At 44.2% G+C, this 26373-nt stretch overlaps 3 protein-coding genes across 6 annotated transcripts; 1 reads left to right on the plus strand and 2 right to left on the minus strand.

Moving 5' to 3' along the window:
* The first annotated feature begins 4386 nt into the window (after positions 1–4386).
* Positions 4387–11501, plus strand: LOC115674550 (protein DETOXIFICATION 24-like). 4 transcript variants are annotated; one of them, XM_056321471.1, is made up of 10 exons: positions 4387–4567; positions 5911–5994; positions 8023–8289; positions 8378–8919; positions 10060–10146; positions 10249–10305; positions 10437–10675; positions 10831–10949; positions 11069–11155; positions 11289–11501. In XM_056321471.1, the coding sequence occupies exons 3-10, from the start codon at positions 8041–8043 to the stop codon at positions 11376–11378; spliced, it is 1470 nt and encodes a 489-aa protein (XP_056177446.1). In that variant the 5' UTR covers positions 4387–4567; positions 5911–5994; positions 8023–8040; the 3' UTR covers positions 11379–11501. The 4 variants fall into 4 exon arrangements, with proteins under 4 accessions (XP_056177446.1, XP_056177445.1, XP_030452815.2 ...); XM_056321470.1 differs by lacking the exon at positions 5911–5994; XM_030596955.2 differs by lacking the exon at positions 4387–4567 and having other exon boundaries at positions 5850–5994.
* Positions 11502–14311: 2810 nt separating this feature from the next.
* LOC115674775 (probable arabinosyltransferase ARAD1) lies at positions 14312–18020 on the minus strand. Its single transcript, XM_030597281.2, has 2 exons — positions 16586–18020; positions 14312–15028 (listed from the first exon to the last, which is right to left on the minus strand). Exons 1-2 carry the CDS (start codon positions 17555–17557, stop codon positions 14474–14476), a joined length of 1527 nt encoding a protein of 508 aa, XP_030453141.2. The 5' UTR covers positions 17558–18020; the 3' UTR covers positions 14312–14473.
* Positions 18021–20184: 2164 nt separating this feature from the next.
* Positions 20185–25946, minus strand: LOC115674726 (zinc finger protein VAR3, chloroplastic-like). Its single transcript, XM_030597213.2, has 6 exons — positions 25341–25946; positions 25153–25270; positions 23946–24223; positions 23727–23825; positions 21581–23615; positions 20185–20510 (listed from the first exon to the last, which is right to left on the minus strand). The coding sequence occupies exons 1-5, from the start codon at positions 25799–25801 to the stop codon at positions 22028–22030; spliced, it is 2544 nt and encodes an 847-aa protein (XP_030453073.2). The 5' UTR covers positions 25802–25946; the 3' UTR covers positions 20185–20510; positions 21581–22027.
* Positions 25947–26373: the final 427 nt, after the last annotated feature.

Consider the following 26373-nt stretch of genomic DNA (forward strand, 5'->3'; position numbering starts at 1 on the left):
AATGACTCCACTTTAGGGCTCCGTTCGTTTGGCGGAAAATATTCTCCTTTTGGAAAATATTTTCCCGGAAGTCATTTTCCTGGAAAATGTTTTCCCGGAACATAATTTTCCGGTGTTCGCGACCAATATAAAAAAGTTTCGGAAAATATTTTTCTCCGGCTACGCGGCGGGTGGCGGCGGCGTCCGGCGGCCGGCAACCGGCGGCGCGGCGGCATCGCGGCAACCGACGGCCAACGTCCGGCGGCGGCGGCGACGGCGGCGCGGCGACGGCGCGGCGGCATCCGGCGACCGGCGGCGGACGCAGCCGGCGATCGGCGAGGCGGCCGCGACCTTGGTGAAGAAGAAGAAGAAGAAGCTAAAATGATTTCGGTTTGACGAAGCGGAAGTCATTTTCCGTAGACTTAGGCTATTTTGTGAGGGGGAAGGAAAATATTTTCTCACGGAAAACGTTTTCCGCCCCCCGAACACCGAAAAACCCGGAAAATATTTTCCGCCAAACGAACGGAGCCTAAATACTGATTTGAAATTTTCCCTTAAAATTAGGGAAAATTCCAATTAAGAACCCCAAGTGGGGTCCTTTTTTCAAAAGAGGAACCAAAGTGAACATGGTATCAAATAAGGATCTGAAGTGCCCAATCAGTCTCAAATAGGGGCCCGAAGTATTCAATTTGTCTCGAGTAAGGGCCTGGGTTCGCCGGGCCGGGTCAAATCTCGCCTACGGCTGAAGATAGCTATCGTTCGCAACCTGGAACAAGACATTTCATCTCTGTTTTTTTTTTCTTTTTCTTTTTTTTTCCTCTTCCCTCCGCCGGCCATAGCTGAGGCCGGTGAAGGTCGCCGGCCTCAGGCGGAGGCTGCCCTCGCCCAACGCCGGCGAGGGTCGCCCTCGACTGGGCTGGGCTGGGCGAGCGAGGGTGACCTCGCCGCGAAGAGCGAGGCTCGAGCTCGCCGCCATCCGGACGAGCTCGCCCGGCAAGCTCGGCCGGGCGAGCTCTAGCTCGCCGGCCATCCGGCGCCGAGCGAGCTCGAGCTCGCCGGCCATGGCGAGCTCCGCCCAGATCTGGGCGAGCTCGAGCTCATGCCGGCCCTCGCCATGGCTGTGCGGGAAGGCGAGGGCGGAGCTCGCCCAGATCTGGGCAAAGCTCGCCAGCCAAGCTCGCCCAGATGGCCGGCGAGCTCGAGCTCCCGCCGGTCTCAGCGAGCTCGAGCTCCCGCTAGTCTCAGCGAGCTCGAGCTCGCCGGCCATGGCACCCTCCCCCTCCCCTTCCTACTCCAAGTTCTCCCCACGGAAGCCCCCGCCGGAGTCCCCGGGCTCCGCCGCCAGCCCCGCCCTACTCGATACGGCCCTCGACAACCCGGATCTCGGGCCCTTCCTCCTCAAGCTCGCGGGCGACACCATCGCCTCCGGCGACGGCCCTGCTAAGGCCCTCGACTACTCGATCCGGGCGAGGCCGGCCTCCTCGAGCTCGCCCAGATCTAGGCAGAGCTCGCCATGGCCGGCGAGCTCGAGCTCGCCCAGATCCGGGCGGAGCTCACCGGCAGCTCGCCATGGCCGGCAAGCTCGAGCTCGCCCGGATGGGCGAGCTCGCCGTCCGAGCTCGTCCAGATGGCGGCGAGCTCGAGCCTCGCCGGCCTCGGCTCTTGGCCGCGCGGTTTCGGACCGATGACCAGGGGAAGAAGAAAAGAAAAAAAAAAAAATTGGACAAAATTGCCCCTATTCCGTTGCCGGAAATGTCGGCCGGTCGCCGACCGGCGAGCTCAGGTCCTTATTTGATACTAGTTTGGCACTTTGGGTCCTTAATTGATATCTTGTCCACTTGAGGTCCTCTTTTGAAAAAAGGCACCCACTTTGGGTCCTTATTTGATAATTTCCCTTAAAATTATGAAGTATCTTGACCTGTTTAAAATTACGCGAGATCAAATTTATTCTGGCCATGACGTGTCTTCCCTAAGGCCAAGAGAAAACTCAAAACAATCATTATCAGTCAGAAGTCAAACTAAGACACACAAATCCTAGTCCAAACGACTGATAATCAAACTATAATCTATTATATTTAATCCCGCAAAGAACCTAAGTCGCTAACTATGTAGCTCACTTTGTGCCATAAGTTTTTTTGGATCACTTTAGTGCTAAAATTTTGAAAACGATCACTTAAGTGCTAAAATTTTTGAAAAACAATCACTTAAGTGCTAACTCCGTGCCGTACACAATTTTTCGCGGAAATTCGACGTGGCATTTTTTATTAATTTCTGAAGCGACGTGGCTCGGATATTGGCACTTAAGTGATCATTTTTCAAAAATTTTAGCACTTAAATGATCGTTTTAAAAATTTTAGCACTTAAGTGATTTTTAAAATTTTAGATCAAGTGATCCAAAAAAACTTATGAAACTTAAGTGATCGTTTTCTCCGACTGCCCAAAGTGATCCACCAAAGTGATCTCCGTACAGTTATGGACTTATAGTGTCCTTTTGCCTTTAATCCCATCGATTATGTACTTTCGGGACTTTTACTTCAATGAACACATTCGACCATACATTATACACAAAACATATTCCAAAATTGTCGTGCCTAATAGTGCAATAGCCATCAATCCCTTTTTGAAAATAGTAAAAGCGAGTCACATAATGAATTATATAGTCGTCTCTTAAATAATTAACAGCAAGATAACCATATGAAGTTGCATATGGTCCTACCCTTTTCCACTTTCAAACTCGAAATGATGGGCGATTTGGTTAAGGGCTTACCTTTCCTCGAACCCTAGAAAATTAGTTGCACACTATTACGCAGGTCTCGATCTTGAATGGTTTTCTCTGGGAAAATTCCAATTAAGGACCCAAAGTGGGGTCAAATTCTCAAAAAAAGGTCCAAAATGAACATTGTATCAAATAAGAGCATGAAGTGCTCAATCAGTCTCAAATAAGGACCCAAAGTGCCCAAAAAGTCTCAAATAAGGACCTGGGTCCTCGGCCGTCCAAAATACCTACCGGCCGGTGAAAAAGTTACTGTTCCGGCACCGGAACAGTAAATTTTTAATTTTATTATTATTTTCTTTCTGTTTTTCCTTTTGTGTTTTTTTTCTTTTCCTTTTCCTTTTTTTTTATTTTTTCTTTTCTTCCTCCGTCGGCCATAGCCGGGGCGAAGTGAGGTCGCCGGCCTCGGGCGAGGCCGCCCTCGCCTGGCGTCGGGCGAGGGCCGCCCTCGCCTTGGGGCCAGGCGAGGCCGACCTCGCCAGGTTCTCGGCGAGGTCGAGCCTCGCCGATCTCGGGCGAGGGCTCGGCCGCCGGCCGCCATTGCGAGGCTCGACCTCGCCGACGTCTGGGCGAGGCCGGGCGAGGCTCGACCTCGCCCGATCCTGGCAGGTCGAGCCCTCTCTCTCTCTCCAGCCTCGAAGTTCGTCCGGTCGAAGCCGTGGGAGGAGGAGTAAGGCCTTCTCCAAGGACCCGGGGCTCGCATCGCCGCCTTGAGCGACAACGAGAGGAAGCGATTCCGGACGATCTTCGACTTTGCTTCGGCCAGGACGAACCCGGCGTCGGGGCGAGGCGTAGAGCGAGGTCGAGCCTCGCCCGGCGGCGGCATGGCCGAGCCCCGGATCGGCAAGACCGGTCTCGCCCGACGCCGGTGAGGTCGAGCCCTCGCCAGATCTGGCGAGGCTCGACCTCGCCGGCAATTGGCAAGGTCGAGCCCTCGCTAGATCTCGGCGAGGCTCAACCTCGCCGCACAGCAGCGCGAGGCCGCCGCCTAGTCCAGTGAGGCGGCCCCGACGCGGCGAGGGCGGCCTCGCCTGAGGCGGCGAGGCGACTCGCCAGGCCCAGGCGAGGCGGCCTCGCCGACGCCGGCGAGGCGGCCTCGCCTCGAGGCGGCGACCTCCGCGGCCCCGACTATGGCCAGCGGAGGAAGAAAAGAAAAAAAAAGAAAAGGAAAAGGAAAAGGAAAAGAAAAAAAACAAAAGGAAAAACGAGAAAGAAAATAATAAAAAATTAAAAAGTTCTCGTTCCTGCTTAACAAGCAACTTTCTCACGGCCGGACGGCAGTATTTTGGCCTAGGGGACTCAGTCGCCTTATTTGAGACTTTTTGGGCACTTCGGGTCTTTATTTGAGACTGATTGAGCACTTCAGGTCTTTATTTGACATAATATTCACTTTGGACTTTTTTGAGAATTTGACCCCACTTGGGGTCCTTAATTGAAATTTTCCCGTTTTCTCTCTATACTGAGAAAGAGCAAGAAGTGAAAAGAAATTTCCCGTCAATTGCGGAAACACCTATTATAAATTGTTTTTAATTGGAAAAATTTCATGTGTGAGCATGTCGGCTCGGATTCCATTGACAAACGTGGCTTTTGCAAGAATGTGGACGAAGACCTTCGAGCATATATGGACAACTGAGACTGAGCCTCGTGTATCACCATTCATCTCGAAAATACACCTTCTCTCTTCCTCGGAGCGAGTCTACTCCTCCACAACCTTATGAATATGTCTCTGTAGCTGTGCAAGCTACTGTCGATCAACTGTTCTTAAGAAACATAACAAGCAGTTATCGAGGAGAAAATTGCGCAAGCCCATTGCACGTAAGTTCTTCATACTTCTTCTTGCTCTTCTTCTTTCTTAATCACTTTCTGCAGATGGGTTTAAGTAGAGTTCTTAACAGCTTCGGCGTCAGAACACGCGAAGCGTGTAAGTTTGAAGTAGTCCTGACTCCACAACTCTCAAGTCTATAATATGTAACTATAATATGTACTCGTGTTTTTTGCCGTACATGCTTCTTTTTATTCCATAACTGAGATGGGGATTAACGGAAATCAGGGAGAAAATTGGCTTTAACCGAAGTGTTCATTAATAGGTTGTGCGATAATCATCCCCCTGAGTGTGTGCACAGTAGTATTGGTGTCATTCGCTGAGGCTGCACAGCTGAAGATCAATGAGTTAAATCATACAAAAGCATTAATTTAGCTGAAGATCAATGAGTTAAATCAATGAGTTATATGGTGATGTCGATTAACGAACTTGTATTCATCTCTCGACTTGCTTGATATCTCATTGGACAAAATTGGGCAAGAACAGCCTATTCCTTTAAGTTTGTGTTGAAAACTCTATGGAGCTGATAACATCTACCAGTCCAAAATGCATTACATCTAGGTAAGAATATGAACAGGTGGTGACGCTGAAGTGTTGACAAATCTATTCTATTTGTCCACAGCTACAACCAATGGAACTCTGCGTTTTTTTGCTGGCATAATGTCAAAACAAAACTCTTGGCAGAACTTCCATATGAGTAACTTGTACGACTCAATGTTACTGTGAGGTGACAGTCACACGGAAGTTGTCATGTCCTCGTGTCGTGCTATATTAGAACTCGGAATGTGCATTGATTTATCCACACGAACATAAGAAAGCTTATTGGTTGGGTAAAGGCAAGTGAACGTTTTTCATCAAAATGGCATGGTAAGTTTAGGAGAAGGCATTTTATGGGAGTTGCGGTATAATAAATCATTCAAATACAGAGATGTTCATTTGTTATGTGAGAAGACACCGACTTTTATAATCCAAATTTGAGAGCTTTCCTTGCATATCTTTAGATAATTCATGCGGCAATTACTTATCAATGATAGGTAATTAAATAGGTGAGAGAGCGAGTCAAAGCTAATCTGACATATTACTCAAGCATGTTGGTCATATCAGTTTAATACGATGCATTCATCTAATAACTCAAACTTCTAAAATGAAAAACATTGAATTTCAATTATATTTCATGAGTTTGACTCAGTAGTTAAAGGTACACGATCTATTCGTGTTGGTAACATCAGTCTAATATCATACACTACTGAGACCAAGCCTAATATCCATCACCACCTTCTTCTCTCTTCCAAGAGTGAGTCTACTCCTCCACAACCTTATAAATATGTTTCTGTAGCTGTGCAAACTAGTGTCCATCAACCGTTCTTAAGCAACATAACAAGCAGTTACTAGAAGAGCGACTTGCGCAAGTCCACTGCATGTAAGCTCTTTCTTCTTCTTTATTGATTACTTTCTGCAGATGGGTTAAGTAGAGTCTTTAGTAGCTTTGGCGTCGGAAGACGTTATTGCTTGGAAGTGCACAAGTTTGATCTAATGTATCCGCGTAACTTTTGCCGTAAAGGCTTCTTTTTCTTCCATTACTGAGACGAGGATGAATGGCCATCGCGGATAAAATGCTTTAAACCAATGTGTTTCGAGGTTGTGCCCTAATCAAACCCACTGAATATGTAAGCAATAGTATTAGCATCATTTGCCGAGGTTACACAGCTGAAGATCAATGATTTCAGCATACAAAAGCATTGGTTCAGCTTAATGATCACATGGTGATGTCGATTGACGAACTTGTATTCGTCTCTTGACTCACGCTCGTTGTCTCATTGGACTTAATTAGGCAAGAACAATCATAACATTGGAAGTTGGTTTCGAGACATATATGGAGCTGACTACAGCTACCAGTCCACATGCATCACATTTCTAGATAAGGGGAAAAGTGTCAAAAAAGTCCTAAACTTTTTGCATTGGTGCCGATTGAGTCATAAACTTTTTTTTTTGTGCCAATCGAGTCCTAAGCCTTTTGTTTTTGTGCCAATTCATTCCTTCCAGCTAATTTTGGCCGGATTTTGCTGACGTGGATGCCGGCTGGCCGGCGCTGACATGTATAACTTTTAATAATATTTAATTATTTTTTCTTTTCTTTTCTTTTTTTTCTCTCCCCTCCCTCTTCCTCCAGCCGGTCGCTGGACCGGCGACTGACCAAAGGCCAGAGGCCATGACCTCTAGCGAGGGCTAGAGCCTCGCCAGCCCAGCGTGAGGCCGCCCTCATGGCCATCCGGCAAGGGCAAGCCTCGCTGGCCTTTGGCCGATCGCCAATCCGGCAACCGGCTAGAGGAAGAGGGAGGGGAGGAAAAGAAAAAGAAAAGAAAAAAAGAATTAAAAATTCAAAAAAATATATATTAAAATATTATTAAAAGTTATACACGTAAGTAAAATTAAGCCAAAATTAATCGAAAGGACTGAATTGACATAAAGACAAAAGGTTTAAGACTCAATTGATACAAAAAATAATATTTAAAACTCAATTCACATCAATACAAAAGATTTAAGATTTTTATTTTATTTTTGTGACTTTTCCCTTTTCTACAGGGATATGAACATGTGGTGATGCTGACATATTGACAAAGCGATACTATTTATCATCAACTACGAGTTGCATTAATGGAACTCTTGTCTTTTTTCCCACAATGTCAAAATTCTTGGCAGAACCCCAAAATTAGCAACTTGTACGACTCTAACTCTCTAAGTCGTTCGTGTCCACGTGTAGTGCTATTAGAACTCAAAATCTCCTTTGACTTGTCGACACGAATATCAAGAAGCTTATTAGGAAAATATAAGCAAGTGAACTTTTTTCATCAAAATGACATGGACGGTAAGTTTAATAGAAGGTATTTTATGTAGTGCGTCATTATAAAATCATTCATATTTTAATTGAGTGTTCATGTGTTATAAGAAAAGATACCAATTTTCACAAACCAAACTTGAAAACTTTTCTCCGTATCATTGCGCGATAAGTAATGTCGCGATAACTTATCAATGATAGGTAATCAAATACAAAAGACAGCAAGTTATAACTAGTCCTACATAAAACTCAAACGTGTTGATCACGTCACTTTTTACTGTCATATATTAACCTAATAGCTCAAACTTTTAAAGTGAAAATCATTGAACTTCAACCGTGCCCCCACAAGGTTGGCTTAGTAGTTAAGAGTATAAGACATATCCATGTGAACTAAGGGTACAACTTGTATCGAAATTCCATGCCGTCAAATGCAAAAAATTTCATATTTAGACCATTTATCTGGGCTTTGACTTATTGCTGCAATGTGTTAAACTGGAGGGGGGTATTCCATGATCAAGTATAACTTTCTTACTTAACTTATAACGTAGGCTTTGTCGCAGCGAAATTGCGCGCCTTAAATCCATCACAACCATATGTGTTTGCCTTTTCCAGATAAGCAAGTAAGCTGTCATGGACCAGAGGATGGAAGAGAGGCTTCTGGGATCAGAAGACGAGGCCAAGACCAGAGGACTGCGATGGAGGATTTGGGACGAAACAAAGACGATGTGGAGGATCGCATTCCCTGCAATATTGTCGAGGGTGACATTATTCGGGATAATAATAGTCACCCAGGCGTTCATCGGACATATCAGCGCGCTGCAATTCGCCGCCTTCGCGATCGTGCAGACCATACTCGTGAGGTTCGTCAGCGGAGTCACGGTACGCGGCATTGCTCGCCTTTCTTTCTTGTTTGGTACAAAATTGGTTTACTGAAGTGATGTGCCGGGTTTGCTTTCGCTTGCGCAAGCTGGGCATGTCGAGCGCCACCGAGACCCTCTGCGGCCAAGCCTTCGGAGCCAAGCAGTACCATATGATGGGCATCTACCTCCAACGCTCCTGGATCGTCAGCACCGCTGCCACGACCATCCTCATCCCGGCCTTCATCTTCGCCACTCCGGTCTTCACCCTCCTTGGCGAGGACGCCTCCATAGCCGACGAGGCCGAGCCGGTGGCCCTTGGCCTCATCCCCGTCATGTACAGCACCGTCTTCAGCGCCACCATCCAGATGTTCCTCCAGGCGCAACAGAGGAACTCCATCGTCATCTGGTTCGCCGCGGTGTCGTTCTTGCTCCACTTGCTCCTTTCGTGGCTCTTCGTGATGAAGCTAGACTGGGGACTAGCCGGAGCACTCGGCGCAATGAACGTGTCGTGTTGGTCGATGGTGGCGGCCGAGTTCGTCTATATATTTGGCGGGTGGTGTGGGGAGACATGGCAAGGGTTCTCCACGGCGGCTTTCAGTAGCTTGTGGCCGGTCGTCAAGCTCTCCGTGTCCTCCGGCGTGATGCTCTGGTAGGTCAAGAAATCGTAATATCCCCAAGCATTTTTCTTTTGGGCAATTTTTACCATCTCTAACATTACTTCTTACCATAACACTTGGGAAGTGTGAGACGATTTTACTGTTCATTCTTGAGAAAATAGATTTTTTTTTTCTGCCGATAGATCTCCGAAAGAGTTGTAAGTTTCAAAATTTGTTGGTAAAAAATATCAGGGTTAATACCACGAAAAAGCCCAAACTAGTACACCTGTGATAAATTTACTCTCCGTTAGTTTCCGTTAAATTTTACCATCAAATTGCTCAGTTGGATGACACGTAGCAGTTGACTGATGTACCAATTTGGGGTTTTATCCCTTTATTTGTCACGGGTTTATCAGTTTGTGATTTTTTGTAGTATTAATCTAATTTATCGGAGGGTAAATTTGTCATAAGTGTACCAGCTTGTGATTTTGGTGATCAAAAAATTAGTTTTGGATATATTTGTTACATGTGTACGTGGTCAAAATATTAGTTTTGGGTAAATTTGTCACAGTTGTATAAGTTTGGGGTTTTTCATAGTATTAACCAAAAATATTATCGGTGACTTGATTTTTCTCTATAACTTACAAATACTTTTATGCAATTACCAATACCTTTTTATAATTTGCTTGTCATCAATTTCTCTTATCTTTTATCAAATTTTATTTGCTTTTCTCACCAATGCCTTAAATTTACCGACTATTAGATGAATTTAGTATATATTTGAGTGACTTTTTTCCGATAATCACAAGCTATTTTTGGCTACTAACACTTATTTGAGTTACTAACTAATTTTCCTAAGAGGAGTTGTATATATGAACTATAAAAGTGAAATGCTAGGACAATCCGGAAGGATATAATTTCAGGTGTATGTCAAGCAAATCATAGCACAGACAATTAGACACTTACAGGCACCCACGTCTTCATTGTTGGCGTCTCACCATTTTCCTATACGATAATCGCTTTGATTAAGTTGTTAAAACAAATTTAGGCTGCAAGTGTTGTGTTCCATACTTTCATATGGTTTATCATAAGCAAATCCCGTTGCCTGAGCCCATCTGAACATGATCTGAGCAAGCCAAAGAGCATTGTCTCTCCAGGAATTCTGCGCACTCACTGTGTTTGTTTCTCTGAAGCTTGGAGTTGTGGTACAACTCTGTTCTTGTATTGCTTGCTGGGTACATGGAAAATGCAACAGTCACTATATCAACCTTCTCCATCTGGTAATCACATCAACGACTTTGTACCCACATTCCTACCCGACTTCTTTTCATTTTCGCTCGGTGTGTCACTCTCGTTGAATGACCCTAATATTCGCCTCTCAGCCTCAGCATAGCAGCATGGATCCTAATGATCGGCCTCGGCTTCCTAGTTGCAGCAAGGTACGAACTTGAAACATGTTGGTTTTTTTTTCTCTATTAGTTTTGATTTTTACCTCAGAAGATCAAAAGTGTGGCTCCACTTTCTAGTTTCTTGAAGTGTTCTGTGTCTGCTGATCTCTGGTGTATGCTAGTGTGAGGGTCTCGAATGAGCTGGGGAGAGGGAACACCAAAGCAGCAAAATTCGCCATCAAAGTCATCTTCAGTACGGCGACATGTTTCGGGCTGGTCTGCGCGGTCCTGTGCCTTCTCTACAGCTACCAAATTGCAAATTTGTTCACAAGCAACGAGGAAGTGGATGAGTCTGTGTCTGAACTCTCTTACCTGCTTGCACTATCGGTGTTCTTGAACACCGTCCAGCCAGTTCTCACAGGCAAGTGGGAACTGTGCACATTTATAATAGAAATTCTTAGCAAAACGAGATAATTACATATCAACAACAACATCGAGTTCTCGCTTCCACGGCATTTTCAACATGATAATTCTCTTTAATTTGATGATGAGTTGAAAAATTTTGGGTGAAATCAGGGGTGGCCATAGGAGCAGGATGGCAAAGTGGGGTTGCTTTTGTTAATATTGGATGCTATTACCTGATTGGGGTCCCCATTGGAGCTGTACTTGGATATGTTGCCCATTTGGAGGTCAAGGTATGATTCAGAGCTCATATATGACTTCAATGGTTTCAAGCAATCAACTTCCGAAAATTGCACCTTTTCCGGTACTTTGGTTTACTTTCATCTAACAGTTCAATTTAATTTGCTTACAGGGAATATGGATAGGAATGATTTGTGGGGTTACTTCACAATTGCTTGCTCTTGTCTACATGACATGGAAAACAAATTGGGATGAACAGGTAATTTTGACAAGAAGATCAAAGTTCGAAGATTTTGCACTTGATGCACTTAATTAGATTCATGACCGTGAATTCTCTTCCATAGTTTCCCGTATTATACCGACTAAAAAACAATCACGCCTTCCTGCTACAGGTAATCAGGGCATCGGAACGCCTGAATCGTTGGCTTTTGAAACCGTCTGAGATGTCAAGCCAAAACACAGGGAATAGCACAGAAGACTGAAGAGTGAGGACTTATGGTCAATGGATCTATACATTGTATCAGATTGGTATACTATTACTTTACACATACCACCTAAAGGAAAGTGGATTTGTACTCTTTGTCAATAAGAACATATTTGGTGTACCCACGGTTTCAGAGAACGGAACTAACACTTCTAGGAGAAAAATTACAGATTTCTATAACGAAGAGTGCATGCATGTACAGCGAGCATAGCAATCAACATCTTAATTCAATTCATCTGATCCAAATTATACAGAAAGCAGTAAAAACACGCACGAGACTTTGATCACTTTAATTTATCGTCCCAAAAGCATTAGCATTTTGCATCAACAATGTACAGGTATGTAGTCAAGAATCTTACTGGATCTCTGAAAGAAGCTTAGTCAAACATCAGCGTGTGAAGCTAATTCCTCATTTCAAAACCCAGCAAGTGTTGCGGCTACTGATTTAGGTCATCAGGCCATCTTTTGACAAGAGTTTTGCTAGCATTGCCCCTGATAATCAATGGCAAATACTCGAGCTCAAATGCTTAAACTACTAGTGAGCACAATGCAAACATTGAGCAGTTCGTATTTACTACATTCAATCCACTGGTTATCACTCATGTTGTAGAATGGATGACCTTATATCTCTCGAATATTTATGGACTGATTAATTAATCACGTCCACTCACATCGGTGACAATCAATAAACATCAAAAAGTTCTGTATGAAGTAGAGTAGTTTTAGTCATATGTTCAGGAGTGAATAGTGGAGAAGAAGTACCAGAGAGCACCGGTTGGATGCTGTTCAAAAGTATGAAAATAGACAGAAGAGGCGATAAATCAGCCAAGGCATCGGGAACCTCATAGCTCTCAGTGAAAATGTGAGCCTGACGCCCCCAGAAGAAAAGAAATAACACAAAGCGAACAAATCTGACGGCACACGATGTCACCGTCATCATGATCAAGAACTTTGCTGATAAAGTGCAAAGGCTTATAGGGATGATATGTCTAATAAGTTCCAATAACATTTAGTTTACTGTTGTACAGAAAAAGTTCATTGATCTAAGGAGAAAACTCATTGCTATGTAAGCTTTGTACAAAATTGTCGATCTTCTTTTTTAATCTAAAATCCAGGAGCGCAACCGTAATTAGTTTGCTATTTGAAGGGGAACTTACACAGCAACTCAATGTCATTTCCCTTCATCTAAATCTGAGTTCTCCAGGATAAGAATCGAATCCACAATCATCGACTCCAAAGCCGAAAGTATGGGAATGCCTTAGTCATTGAGTCAATTCCAGGATGGGTCAATCCCATAATTGTTGATCTTTGACAATTAATAGGTGTTCGTCAACTCCGAGACAAATAAAGCCATAGAAGTATGAAGAAAATAAAAGAATTCTACCAAGGTTTCATGAAGATTAAAAGAAGGGAGAATTTCTACAGTTAAAATGATATTAATGTTATTCATGAAAAGAGAGTCTATAGCACATGATGGTGATGGTTAATTTCTCTCTCCAGAAGCTTCAAAAATCATATTAAAGTTAAGAAAAGTATTGAGCCCGTGCTACGCACTGTGATTCTGTCAATTATACCGTACAGAAAAGTTATTGCTTTGTGGTTTATACTTCTCTTCTCTTTGTTTTCCCTTTAATGTGACTTTTGTGCTTTTCGCTCTAGCTATTCATAGTCCGTTATGCTGGTTCCCAACACAGAGATGGTTATTCAACCGCCAGCTAAGCTGCCGAGAATGAACAGCTTTTCGCAAGCCTCATGTTCTGAAGACGCGCTTTACCAACAAGTACGTGAGTGCCAAGTGGTCCATTCCCCTACGTACTGCCACTGTCGCATCATTGGCGAGCTCGCAGGAGAAGGCTTTGAGACTGAGCATGGAGTCCACTCGGGGATGTGGCGGCTGCTGCAAAGATAGGAAAGATACTGGGAGAGAGGCTGTTGCTCAAGGGCATCCCTGCCGTTGCGGTCATCTGTTCTGTTAGAGAAGCAGGTGTAAAGTTGCTGGCTGTTTTTGTTGTAAGACTCTGACCTTTGTTCGAATTGGTCTCTACTCGAGAAATATGGTAATGAAAGAGAGAGCGTGAGATTTTTATCTTGAAGGCTGCTTCTCTTGATCTGTTACTAGTAAGGTATGCGCATGTGCATGCATATGCTTGTATCGATTATCAGGGTCAGTGTGATTGAAAAGATGAGGCGGCGGCTCAACTCAGTAAACACTGAAGGGGTAATGTCCATTCAAGATGGCTCAGATTCCAATTCAGATTGATATGATTGGCTTATTAATCCGAACAGACTGAATATTAGCTTAAACACGATTCATTTCAAATCGGGCGCTTTCCGCTTTCTGCTTGAGCCTCTTGTTATTGAAAGAGAGAAGTGAAATCATAAGGCATTCTGGTACACTTTTGGGTACACCAAGTCCTCTGCAAGAATCCTTCCAAGAAGAGGACCTATACCAGTTTCTGACTTGCAAGGATCTGGCAATCTCTGTAGCTCCACGATATTTCAATTGATACTTTTGGGTGAAAGCATAGGAAGCTATATGCATTAGTCGAAGAATGATCAGATTGATTAAAATGTGGACTAATCATGAGAAAACAGCATGCCCCCTCTGTCAAATAGATATATTGCTTGAATGCTGGACGAAGCCAGGAGGAGTTGAGATTGAAGCTTGTTACTTGAGCAAAGATGAAAATCAGATGTCAACTGTAATTTCAGCATAAGAGACGGAATCACAGATAAATGAGTTGAATTCATTAGTAGTAACATGTTATAACCATCTTAATCACATTTAGGAACTTGTAATGCCATTCGAATATTCATGAACTTGTTTGGCTTCCCAAGAGATTCGCTTAATGTGGTCACACACGGTCAATTCTATAGGATGAGGCCATAAATCCCTGAAAAGTTCAAAAAAAGCTATCTATTCTGGAATGATTGCTCAGACAATTACTTCATTCCTTTCTATTTCTCCGCAACAATTACAGCTTCAGTCTCAAAATCTGCAGTGAGAGGACATGTGGCCCTCTGTCTTCTCAAGCAGGACAATGTCGAACGCTCTTAAAAAAAGGAGCCACAAAGAATGAAATGTGTATCTTTTCACCAAAAATTTTTGGGTGATTGGAATGACGTCAATCCGCTTTCTGTGTGGCCCAGAGAATGAGCAAAGCGCCTAGACTTGTGCAACTTCAATCTAATGGAAGGAACCTTACGAGCTATGGCTTGCCATATCATTTGGACAGCATCTCCATCCTTGGACGGGTACTGATACTCGTAGAAATTCTCGATCTCTTTCAACCTTTGCCACATTCGGGTCCACTCATTCTTCCCAATACTCCTAATGAAATTTATGAGGAAGTTTTCTTTTATAGCATCAGAAGTACGAACGAAGATGCAGAATTGGGAGTAGTCGAGGACATCCTCATACGGAAGCTCGATTTCATCACTAATGATGACCGGGACACAGTGACTGGCAATGGCATCAAAGAGGCGATTGGATGAGGGGGTATCACCAGCTATGTTGAGGCAAAACTTGGATGACCGCATTCCTTGTGTAGCTTTTCTGATTCCATCCTTTTGAACGCTTCCAAATGAGAAATGTACATCTTTCTCATCCTTTAGGAGATAGAACAACTCTTGCCGCACATATCCACCCTATATATCCGAAGAATAAGTGCAAGATACAAAACCGAAGTGAGAAGGCAAAACATCAGATATCTTGATCTGTTAACATAAGAAGTCCCTGAGCTGACCAGTTTTCCAAGAGCATTCAAGAAGATAAATGTTTGTCTCAAAATGTTCTCCAGAAAATTCCTTATGCTTGATTTCCATAGATATCATTACAACCAACTTTTTAGCAAAGAAAGATGGACATTCAGTAGAGGACATGCAAGATGTGAACTCCTTGATGCCTGTCAAAGCAATTCTCAAGCATATCATCTTAAACAGACAATGGCAGGGAGCCATAGCCAAACCAAGCTCAAATGGTAAGTTCAACTATATGTACTTCGCGCATTGATGTCGATCCAAGACAGGGAAAGTTTCAGGTACAGAAAGAAAAAAAAAATCTCATAAATAATAAGGAAACTGATAACTGAGAATGAATTTCGTGGGCGGGCATATTTGAAGGAAATAGACTGCCCAGACAAACCTAGTACCATGACTTTGCATCTAGGTGAACAAGCATTCATCTGAGTCAGGTAGTCCCAGGTGGAATAGTTCAGCAAGCAAGTCTAGAATTTGCTCTCAACTTCAATGAACTTTTGAATATTGCGATTAGTCTATATCGATACAAAAATGGCGCAAAAGATTATCTACATAGCCATTACTGGATTGATTATAAATGAATTTTCCTTGGCACAAATATTATGCACGTCCCCACCTCCTCAGAAAGGTTTGATGAAAACTAAAGGGAAAAAATGGATTTTTGGTTTTTAAAAGGTTGCATATGGAAACTAAACTTCCTTTGATTCTCCCAAAAAACAAGTCTTCATATTTAAAACTTACTTTTAAAGAACTCAAAAAGGAATGAAAAAATTCAAGAAGTGCTTCCTTAGTTATACAGCACTCACCAAAACTCCTGGTAATAAAAATTTCCACAACTACATTTCCATGTTTAGGAGTAAGGTTCAGCTGAATTCAGACAAAATCAGAGTTTTCTTGGATCTATCATCTGATGGAAACCTGAGCAAATAAGCAAAAAAATTTCTCCTTGTATACTCTCGTAGTAATTACAGTAGAATTAGGCTGAACTTAGACCTCTATATCTCACAAATGCAATTAAGACGCCAAAAACAGTAGATTCAACTCATATAACCTTCTTAAAAGTCTCACCACCAATTATTAGTAGCAGAGATTGAGTTTCATAGTCAAACAAGTGAGCTAGGATAATCAGCTAAGATAACATTACAAGTGACATACAGAAACAACGGATTCCAAGAGACACAGAGGACTGCAGATGACCATCACCCATAACAACTGTAGATTATAGAGCTAACCATTTACTTCTATAATTCGTCTTTTATAAATGAGTTTAAGCAAATGAAAGCACAAAGATGAAATCAGAAAAGGTGAAAGAGAAATTATGCATGAGAAAGACCCCAGTATCTAAAGGAGCAAGTCAAGAACAGACTTAAATATCACACCCTGGTGTCCATATGCAGTGACCGACATATCATCCTATCTAAACACTGGAAAAAAGGGAGAACTTACATCTTTCCTGTATATGGCGCCTTGGAAGTACAGCAAAGTTGGACGGCTATCAAAACCCGAGGTATCATCAGCGTAGTTCCTGATCACATGTTTGTATGGAGCAATCACATCCTTGTCGACATTGGCGATATTCGGAGGGTACCTCCCGAAGTCTGCTAATATAAACATAGCTGGCCACAGCTTCATCCTTGCATCCAACATGCTATTTGGATGGTGAGCCACAACTACATGGTCCCTTCCACCGGACCTCTTCCATTCTGGTTGAGCTGTCAAATAACTGACCAACTTCTCCTGCAGCAGCTTATTCTTGCTCTTCTTTTGATGCGGGTTCACCTTCGAGTACCGGTTGTAGCTTAAGGAAGAGAAGAACGGGACAAATATCACGTCGGCTTCGCTCGAATTATGGACCCTGACCGCCCCGCGACCGCCCAACGAATCAGCGAACTCCAAGGAGAGGAGATCCAAAGTCAGCCAATACTCTATGCTGTGCTGCAAGTTCAATCCACCAGGGTAATCCGGAACTTTAGCCCGAATGTCCGGCCAAATGCGGTTCCCTCCGGCTTTCCAATCCAATAGTCCAAAATGGAATTCCGGGGGCAAATCATACATGTAGACCTTGAGGGCCACTTTATTATTACTATCAGGCAAGCTGCATTTCACATCCGCCTTTGCTCTCGGCGCCTCGCCGGCTTCTTCCTCGCTGTCCATGAGAATCGATCGGTTCCCGACCGAGGGATTGACCTCGTTCTCGCCCCGGCCCTCGCGGCTGCCGGCGTCCAGCGTGGCGAGGAGCTTGGCAGTGGGCTGCAAGCCGTGGTCGATGAAGCGAGGCCGCCCGCCGCCGCCGCCGCCCCCCGCGGACTGCAGCACGAAGAACCAAGACAGGAGGAACACGACGGACGTGGCGGTGAACAGGGAGAAGAGCGATCTCCGGGAGAGCATCCCGAGGGCCGGGTTGTTCCTTTCGGCCATAACGACTTCCGCGGAGGCCGGGAACGAATCAGCGACTCCGGGCGGAGAACATCACGCCGCCGTTTCGGAATCAGCGGGAGACGAAGGAAAGAGAAGGACAAAAAACGGCAGCTGATTTTAAAGGTCACACGCGCGAATGGAATCGAACGGGAATGGAATCGATCATTAAATGCTCGTCACGTTCTCGAATTCGAGATCCGCCACTCCCCCCCGCAGGAAACAACGAAGAAGAAGAAGAAGAGAAGAAACGCGGACGCCCTACCGGGAACGGAAGCTCGGAAGACGAAGCAATGCAACGCAGGAAGGAGGAGGCTGACGAGGCATGGCTTCACCAGCACGTCGCCGCCGCCGCCGCCGCCGCCGGGATGGTTGCGTGCGCTGTGGTTGGTGGGAGGAGGACGGGGGAGCCGGGCATGGCGGACCGCCTTGAACGACGTCGCGAGAGGCGAGGAGTGTGGGGGGGAAGGAGATGGTCTTCTTCGGAGACGGCGAGAGGCTCGAATGGCGATGTTGGTGGAGGAAGGAGGAGGGGAGGATGCGAGAGAGAATGCGGGAAGGTGAGAGGAGGGAGAGGCGCGTAGGAATAGGGGAGAAGAAGGTGAGGGTGGGTGACTCTGTGTGGAAGCGGGGCTCGCGAGAGGCTTTCCTTTTCATTTTGCTTGGTCGGACGCGTTCTTCTCTTCCTTCCTGCTTTTTTTTTTTGTCCGCTGCTGCTCTTTTTTTTGTTTTTTTTTTTTGTTTTTTTTGGGTTTTCCCCTTTCTCTTCTTGTCCTGCTCGTTGGGACCCCCTGAAAAATTTCTCCCACCTCGTTTGGTGGAGCATTGTGCCACTTAATTTTGTCCTGCGGCTGTCTTCTCGACGAAAAGGAAATAAAAGAAAAGGTCGTACTGTGAAGGCCGTGCCACATCGGGATGTTGACCGGGGCTTCCGCGTTCTCGACAAAGAAACCTCTTCGCGCTGGCGCGATCGGCCAACGGATGGACGAGCCTCGTCTGTCGTGCTCGATCGAGAGAAGGTCGGGCCTAGGCGACGATCGACCCTCTCGGCACCGATAGAAAGTGTCGTGGCTCGAGGTGAAGGCTCGGGCCAAGGGAGCCGAGCGTGTCCTTCCTTATTACCTTCTTCACCAAGAAGCTGTCCTCGAAAGGACTTTCCTGTTTCTATAACTAAAACTAGAGAATCCTAAGGAAAACTTTCACACGTCTCTTGTTGAGATGCTTATATGAGTTGTGTTAGAAAAGTCTCATATTTGAGCATTGATGTGGTGAGATGCAGTATATATATCTTTATTATTCCATAATTCATTAGCTTAAGTTTTTTTATTAAAAGTAGGTGTCTAAACTGGATATATTGATGGATTTGGGATTGGACTTCGCTCCCCCTTAGCGATCTCTGCAACAAAAATATCGGGCATCGATGTTTGGTGAATATCTCGTAATCAACACACTTAGAAAAGTCACGGGCTTCTGCTGCGCTTTCCAACATGCCTAACGTTAGATATTGGATTGAGTGCGAGTTAAATCTCAAATCTCCCGGCCTATTGAAAGCAAGATAGACCGGTTTTTGGGATAGAATAACTCAATTTGTTTAGTCGCATCTTTCCTCTTTCGAGGATGTCGATCAAACCACCTCCACCGTTGCTCCTAAGCTAAGATTGGACCTACCTAAGACAAAAACTCAATCTAGCAACTCTTCTTTTGTCTCCATTCTTTCCCATAATGAACGGCCATCAACGCGGATCTCAAGGGACGAGTTTAAGTCAGCGAGGGGAGGGTTTCAGCAACGGGCACAATAACTCCTGCATTGAATTGATCAACCAAAGAATCGCAACAACTGGGGTTGATCTGATGATATTGACTGGGTTAGGTGATAACTCAGGCATGGACTCAACTAGCTTGCAATACAGTCTCTCCTCGTTGAAGCAGAAGAAGGTGGTTTCTCTTGTGGGCAATTAATTACTTCCAAGTCTGAACTTTTCTTACAATGTGGCTCTCTAGAGGACCAGGTTCGGTTGTCTCGTTTGATGCTTTTTTGTCTTCCATTCGGAATTGAAAATGATATCATCACGGACCCATTTGACGGAGGCCGGAATCTCGATGAATTGAATAATCGCCTCCGCCGAAACGATGTGTGTTAGACCTGAGGTTGTCATAGACTCTGTATTAATTTAAAGGGTAGATCTGCTTTGGGTCTGTAGGAGATTGAAAAATCATAATTGGGAAGTGAAAGATCGCTAAGACAGTTACAGCTTCTGTCCGTGATGGCGTGCTCATTTAGTAAGGTCTCATAGATGATGAAGACGCAAATTGGCTTATGGAAAGGAGACACTAGTGCTACTTTTACTGATGTCTTTCTCAACATTATGTGACGGCGATCCTTTTAGCTAAACTTTAAAGAGTTATTCACCTTTTGGCCCCCAAAAAGCGTGCTAAGAGCTGTAGATTTTGGCATTTACCTCCTTAAAGATGGGAAAAAAGGCTATATGATTCACCCGCGACAAGTTTATGGGTTGGATTTGTAGGCAAATTCCGAATCTGTAGTGGTGATCCTAAGCAAGGAAAGTGAATGTGAGATTTTTTGGGAGAAAAAGAATACCCGGAATAGGATTATATGCTCTTTACACGACTAGAGTAACCAGATTAACTAAATACGAATTTACGCCAGAGAAGTGCGTAAGAAAATCAATGAAATGGTACTGTTTTAGCACCCTTACCAGTGCCATTAAGGTGATCAATTTCGCGAATTTCGTATGCTTCGTGGGCACTGTACAAGGCAATATACAGCCCTTGGAGTGTGCAGCTAAATGCAAAAGCTTCGACCGGACTAATCACGGATTCCTCAATCACGCCGGGGTGATCTCTCTATGCAGACAAACAACTCCGGCAGGTCAGCAACAAAGAACCTTTAGTTAGTCCTCGCCTATTCAGAAAGATAAGGGAAGATGTCCAAAACCTGCACAAAAGTTATTTTTTCAATTGCCTTTTTCACCTAGGGAATTGCTGCGACACAAAAATCTGACCTTGATTACTAAAGTCAGAAACGAGAGTAAGAGCAACTTATATAAAGCGCGAGAGACAATAATAGAGCAGTGGCCAGATTCTGGCACACTACATTTGCAGATTCAGATTTGCACTTCCGTAAATTCTAGTCATCCACGTGACAGTGAAATGTAGACATCACAAGCAGCCGAGAAACAAGGAGCCAACAGTACAATTTTATCCATGGAGTGGCTGGTTACTTCAAGTTCTGGCTCGAGTCTATATTTACTAGATGAATGAAGCCTAGTATATTAAGACCGACTTACAAATCTACTTTATTAAGCAATTTGGCAAACTCATATTGTTCTAACACGGTCCACTTGGTAATATCAACTCACACCGGTCTTAATACGCGAAACATTACTCTTATCCAATTAAAAGGATTATCGTTACCCAAAGAGTCTACTGAGAACACTATAAACACCATTTGATTCTATATGTCATCCACAACAGCAGCAGCTGAAATGAAACCTCTGAATCATTATATAACAAGCGATGAACCATTTAAATATAAAGACCTAAAACCCAAGAAGATAAAAAAAAGATCCTGCAAAACGTCCCTTCTATTTCTTTCACATAATTATCACATCCTTGCTAACCTGTATCACATCCTTGCTAACCTGTACAAGCCAGTATATCTAGATACTAATCGAGTGCCCAAAAAAAAATTTTCAAAGAAAATTATAACATGCGTAATTCGCATTTCCCCCCTTTTACATAAATTTATCTCCACTATCTAATTTTCTCATACATAAAAACCATTACAACATGTCGGCGAGGCGCCACTGAACGAGGACACTACATTAAATACTTCCTACTCTCAGTGCTGTACTATCCTCCTCCTATCATCTTATCAAATGGATCCTAAAAGCATAGTAAGTAAAAAACACCAGATCATGGTAAGTAACATAAGACTCAGAGCTTGGAATTCTTTAAAAAAAAATAACTCTAGGCAGAAAGAATGGAATGCTCTCCTAAAATTACCTTCTGCAGGTTCCTCGACAACAATATGAAGCTTCATCTCACTATTCCACATACGAGGAACCCAGGAATCACAACCACAGCCGGACCACCTGTTCAACACTGCCCACCCTCCCTTACAACCACTTCTCCTTTTCTTGAAAACCAAATTTTCCTACTTCTATTATTTATCACCCTAAAAAAGATCCTCCTGTCACGCAGTCTCCAACACCTCACTCTCCATCTTCTCCACACACAGATTGCTTTCATCTCCTCTCGTTCTATTGCCTACAAGCAATGCACAAGAGGTGTGAAGAGGCTTAAGGAAACGTAAGCTGAGACCTAAGGGCACGAGTTGCTTTCTGCTGACTTTATTTAAATAAAGAATCACTTTCTGAAGAAAACTATTGACTTAAAAAGTTTGCCAAGTAAATGATTTACAAAGCATTACAACAGTTGGAAAACCTCGTATCACTTATTCTCATTTTCGTTTTTTACAGGATCAGAGGTCACAACAGGGAGATTCCTTCGATACTGAGAAGAAGTCAGCCTCCTCTCTAAAGGCGTCTTCCTCTTGCTCACCACAAACCTGTTTACTCCCTTCCTCATTGGCATTATTGATGGGAAATCCTCATCTGGTATTTGGCTCAGCTCTGAAATGTCCTTAATCTGGGCAACACGTCGGAACCACCTCTCTGCCTTTGCCTCCTCTGACATGTCCAGAGGATTAGGTTCTTTCACGGCTGAACCCTCCAAGCTCTTACCTCTCCACTGCTCTCTCACATTGAAACTTTCTGATGGTTGGCGTGAACTGCTCACCAGATTTGTCGTCTCTCTTGTATCTCTACCGGCTTGAAATGATCCAACACCTACACTACTCCCACTTCTTGTCTGCGGATTGCTGAAGTCCTGCAGCGTCCCTATATTATGTGCCCCTTTAGTCATGGTTGAACTATTTTGAGTTGAATTCTCTACAGGAGGTTTTATATTCGAGCTCCCGCCATCAACATGCTGGTTTTCCATTGGTTGCCCATTGCGATTAGGCAGCACCGAACTTGAATCATTTGCCTCCAGTTGAAGCTTCCCTGGAGATGCGGGAGTTGATTTTGCATCCAAAGAACCTTTATTAGTAGTATTGGCACTGCCAGGCTGCTGGTTTTCGTTTGTAGCGAAGTACCCAGGTGTGAATGGGACAAAGGGAACAAAGTTGAAATTGTTAGCTTGTTCCATTGCGGCGCGTCTCTTGTATGTTGGAGAATTCAAAGAACGATCTTTCATCCTTCCAACTGCAAATCGGTTCTCTCCCTTATGCTTGGGCATGGTCTCAGGGAAATCTTTGTCAGAAGTGGCAGATGGCAGATCTTGGGCATCATGTAATTCTGCAATTCTCCTAAACCATCTCTCAGAATTTTCTTCTCCTCTCTCTTTATCTTGGCTTTCGGTATGGATAACTGGCCCGTAAGAAGACGGTAGACCAGCTCCAGATTTACCAGAGAAGTTAATTCCAGAAACCGAAGAACCCCAGTTTCTGTCATTTGAAGCAAGAGAAGCAGCCCCAGCTGTCACCAAGTGATCCGACTCAGTTTCAGAATTTCCAGGTTTCTTCACAAACATATCAGCAGGTAAAGGCACAAAAGGAACAAAACCAGAATTTTTTCCTCTAGTCTGTCCTTGCTTTGGAGATGATGACTTGGAAAAAGGTGAATCAAGTCTCTTATTTGCATTCCAAGTTCGGTTATCATCAATATTTGGAGTTCCATCAGCAGTCAAGTTACTTCTGGTCACTCCTTTCCTCAGTGGCATAATTTCAGGGAAATCTTCATCAGCTATAGCATCGTAAATGTCAGAAGTGCTATCTAGTTGTGAAACTTTGTTGAACAAGCTTGGTGCCTTCTCTGCATTGGTAGCTAATCTCCTCTCAATGTCAATTTTATTAGCATTTTCAACAGAACCATGACTTAAACCAAATCCAGATGGAACAGTGAATGACATCTCTCCAGGACGCTTGCATTCACATCTCAAGCATACTTGATTCCTCCCATAGTTGAAGAAGTCACATCTAAGAACGTAAAAAAAAAAGTAATAATAACTTTTAGTATGTTGGACTCATACTAATGATAGCCACTCACAAAAACTTTTGCAAGAAACATCTAAATTAGCAAATACTCACTGAGGACACTCCCACTCTCTGCCTGTCAACTGCCCCTTTGGTCGTGCCTCTTCACATTCAAGGCATTTCATGTTTCTCGCAAAATTCATGAAACTACACCTGCTCGTAAATTTCAATGAGAGAGATTCAATTCGAATGTCATATCATAAGAAGCAGATTATACAAATTGGTAGACGACAGGAAGGAATTCAGTTTGGCCACAGAGAACAAGGCACTTGCCTTGGGCAGATCCAATCACCTCTTTTCATTTCAATATTTGGCCCACGGGGCCTAGGAATTTGTCCATAGCCACCAGAGAACTGGTTCTCACGAGAACCAGCAAAGTTCAAAGGTGGAGCAGTATGACTTGGATTTACCATCTCCTGTAGCAGATTCCGTACTGATGCAATTATATTTTGATTACCAAAGTCACTTTTTCCTGGTATGGTGGGACTGCAGGCATAACTTAATATATACCTCATCAAATCAATTGTCTGCGCTTTATCGCCATCAACAATCTATGCAATTAAAAGAAGCAAAAAGAATGCTGAAATCAGATGTCAATTTTGACCGCCATAACACAATATCCATAGAATTGCTCGATCAAAAAAAAAATGTCATGGATGTTGAACCCTCATCAATCTTAACAGAAAAAAAAGATGTCAATTTTGACCGCCACAACACAATATCCATAGAATTACTTGGTCACAAAGACATGTCATGAATGATGAGCCCTCATCAATCTTAACAGAAAAACTATGAGCTCCAAGTAATGCAGTGACTTGTGATTGTAAAGGAAAAAATTCACTAAAACTTAATAACACGGATTTGCAATCATAAAGGGTGAGTTTCAGCAAAACTTAATAAGCACAGTATTACCTGCAAACAATGAACTGGATTACCTAAATAAGGACGGTTTCTGACAAGGTTGCAGCAAATAGACTGGATGGGTGAAAATGAACTGAAAAGATAAAGCATTTTCTACTGTATGCAGAATCGAAACTGACTTTAAACTACATACTAACAAAGTGGCTGCACAACCTCCACACAACCACAAATTCAAAATGGCGAAACTTACACTTGACCGAATTATACGAAGCAGGTTCTAACTTAAAAAGAAAACTAGACCAAAAATGAAATCTTAACATCTAGGATTCAACCCCTAAACACAAGTCCGCAAGAACTGTTCGCGTACACCAAATGATCTGGGAAATTGGGATAGAGTGGGTGGCCATCAGCAAAGCAGGCAAGCGCGTGCAATTTGTATACCAGATGATCTTGTTCACCAAGTGCATGAACATGAAGTAAGATCAGATTAGATAAGCACCTAAAGCTCACTTGGTATCACCAATTTTGAAGTTGTGTACATATTTAACAACCAACAAGCAAATGAAGTATCAGCGCAACAAAACTACAAGCAAAGGAAAAGGTGAAAATGAGTTCTTACACCAACTTCTTCCCCGCTCTTGAACGCCCTCATTTTTCTGATGGAATCATCAGCATTCCTGAACAAGAAAGGAGCTCCATTTTCGACCACCACGACGATATCTCTCTTCGAGAGTGCCCTGCACAACCAACTCCAGCCGTGAATATTTACCCATCGCTGGACCCAAAAAAACAACTACGGAGCGATACCTCAAAAGATGAGGCCGATCGCGCGCAAAAGCCAGGCCAGCCTCGGCCGCGCGAAGGAACTCCTCCGGCAATTCCACGCCAGCCCCGAACTCGGCATCGCCGCCAATACCCCGCGCCGCCACTGCACCCGACCCCTCCTTACCGAAATAACCGCCGGACGATAAGCTCCGGATGAGGTTGAGCCACTCCGGCCACGGATGAGCGGAGTGGGAGAAATGATCGTAACTGACCGCGATGGCCTGAGCGTGAAATTGCTGCGAAGAGGATTTGAGTCGGAGTGGAAGGAGGAGACGGTTGGTGGAAGCGCCGAGGATGTGGTGGTGGATAGTGCGGGAGGTGAGAGGAGATAGGTGGCGGGGGCGGCGGCAGTGGTGGTGGAGGCGAGCTAGGCGGAGGAGGGAGGGGCAGCGCGGCGGGAGAGGAGCGGCGAGGAGCATCAGGAACCTGGTGGCGCCGCCCATACTCGTAGCCGTCGCCGTCGCCGTCGTCGTCGTCGCCGCCGGCTATGCTTAAACCCTAAGCGGGGAACGGAGCTTGGGTTCGTGGCCTGTGCTTCGGGTTGGGCTACAACGATAAACCCCTACCTCAATTTCATCTGTCGTTGTAAGCAAAAACGAACCGCCTCAATTGGACCGAATCCACTGATTCTGAGCGGTACCGCTCTGGTTTCATGTAATCAGAATTGGTGAATTTCGGTTCGGTTCCGAATTTGGAACCGCCCACCCGGACCACCGGACCGAACTGATTTTTTATTTTCTTACAAATGAGCAAAATTCATAATATCCTCGCAAATCTCGCTCTATCACGCCTCTTTCCCAAATTCGAAATAAAAACCTGATCTCGTTCTCGATCTTCACGGCTCTCGCTCGACACAGTTGCTCTTTGTCTTTCGCTCAACTCAGTCGCTCTCAATCTCGCTCGATTCTTAGATGCCACCCTCTTGCTTGAGTCGCTCAACGCATCCCTCTCGCAATCTCATTTCAAGTCTTGACTCTCGCCTTCCTCTCTTGCTCTGTTTTTGACCAATCCGGAT

Source organism: Syzygium oleosum, unplaced genomic scaffold (assembly GCF_021117445.2).
Source record: "Syzygium oleosum isolate NSW1041296 unplaced genomic scaffold, Sole_v2.1 Sole_v2.23, whole genome shotgun sequence".
NCBI lineage: Eukaryota > Viridiplantae > Streptophyta > Magnoliopsida > Myrtales > Myrtaceae > Syzygium > Syzygium oleosum.

Coding starts and splice junctions, on each gene's coding strand:
- LOC115674726 (XM_030597213.2), bottom strand. CDS start 25,801: ATGGGCGGCGCCACCAGGTTCCTGATGCTCCTCGCCGCTCCTCTCCCG. Junction 24,224..25,152: donor AGAGCGGGGAAGAAGTTGGT/GTAAGAACTCAT, acceptor TTAATTGCATAG/ATTGTTGATGGCGATAAAGC. Junction 23,616..23,726: donor AGAGAGTGGGAGTGTCCTCA/GTGAGTATTTGC, acceptor TTACGTTCTTAG/ATGTGACTTCTTCAACTATG.
- LOC115674550 (XM_056321471.1), top strand. CDS start 8,041: ATGGACCAGAGGATGGAAGAGAGGCTTCTGGGATCAGAAGACGAGGCC. Junction 10,306..10,436: donor GGCTTCCTAGTTGCAGCAAG/GTACGAACTTGA, acceptor GGTGTATGCTAG/TGTGAGGGTCTCGAATGAGC. Junction 11,156..11,288: donor AAACAAATTGGGATGAACAG/GTAATTTTGACA, acceptor TTCCTGCTACAG/GTAATCAGGGCATCGGAACG.
- LOC115674775 (XM_030597281.2), bottom strand. CDS start 17,557: ATGGCCGAAAGGAACAACCCGGCCCTCGGGATGCTCTCCCGGAGATCG. Junction 15,029..16,585: donor GCGCCATATACAGGAAAGAT/GTAAGTTCTCCC, acceptor TCGGATATATAG/GGTGGATATGTGCGGCAAGA.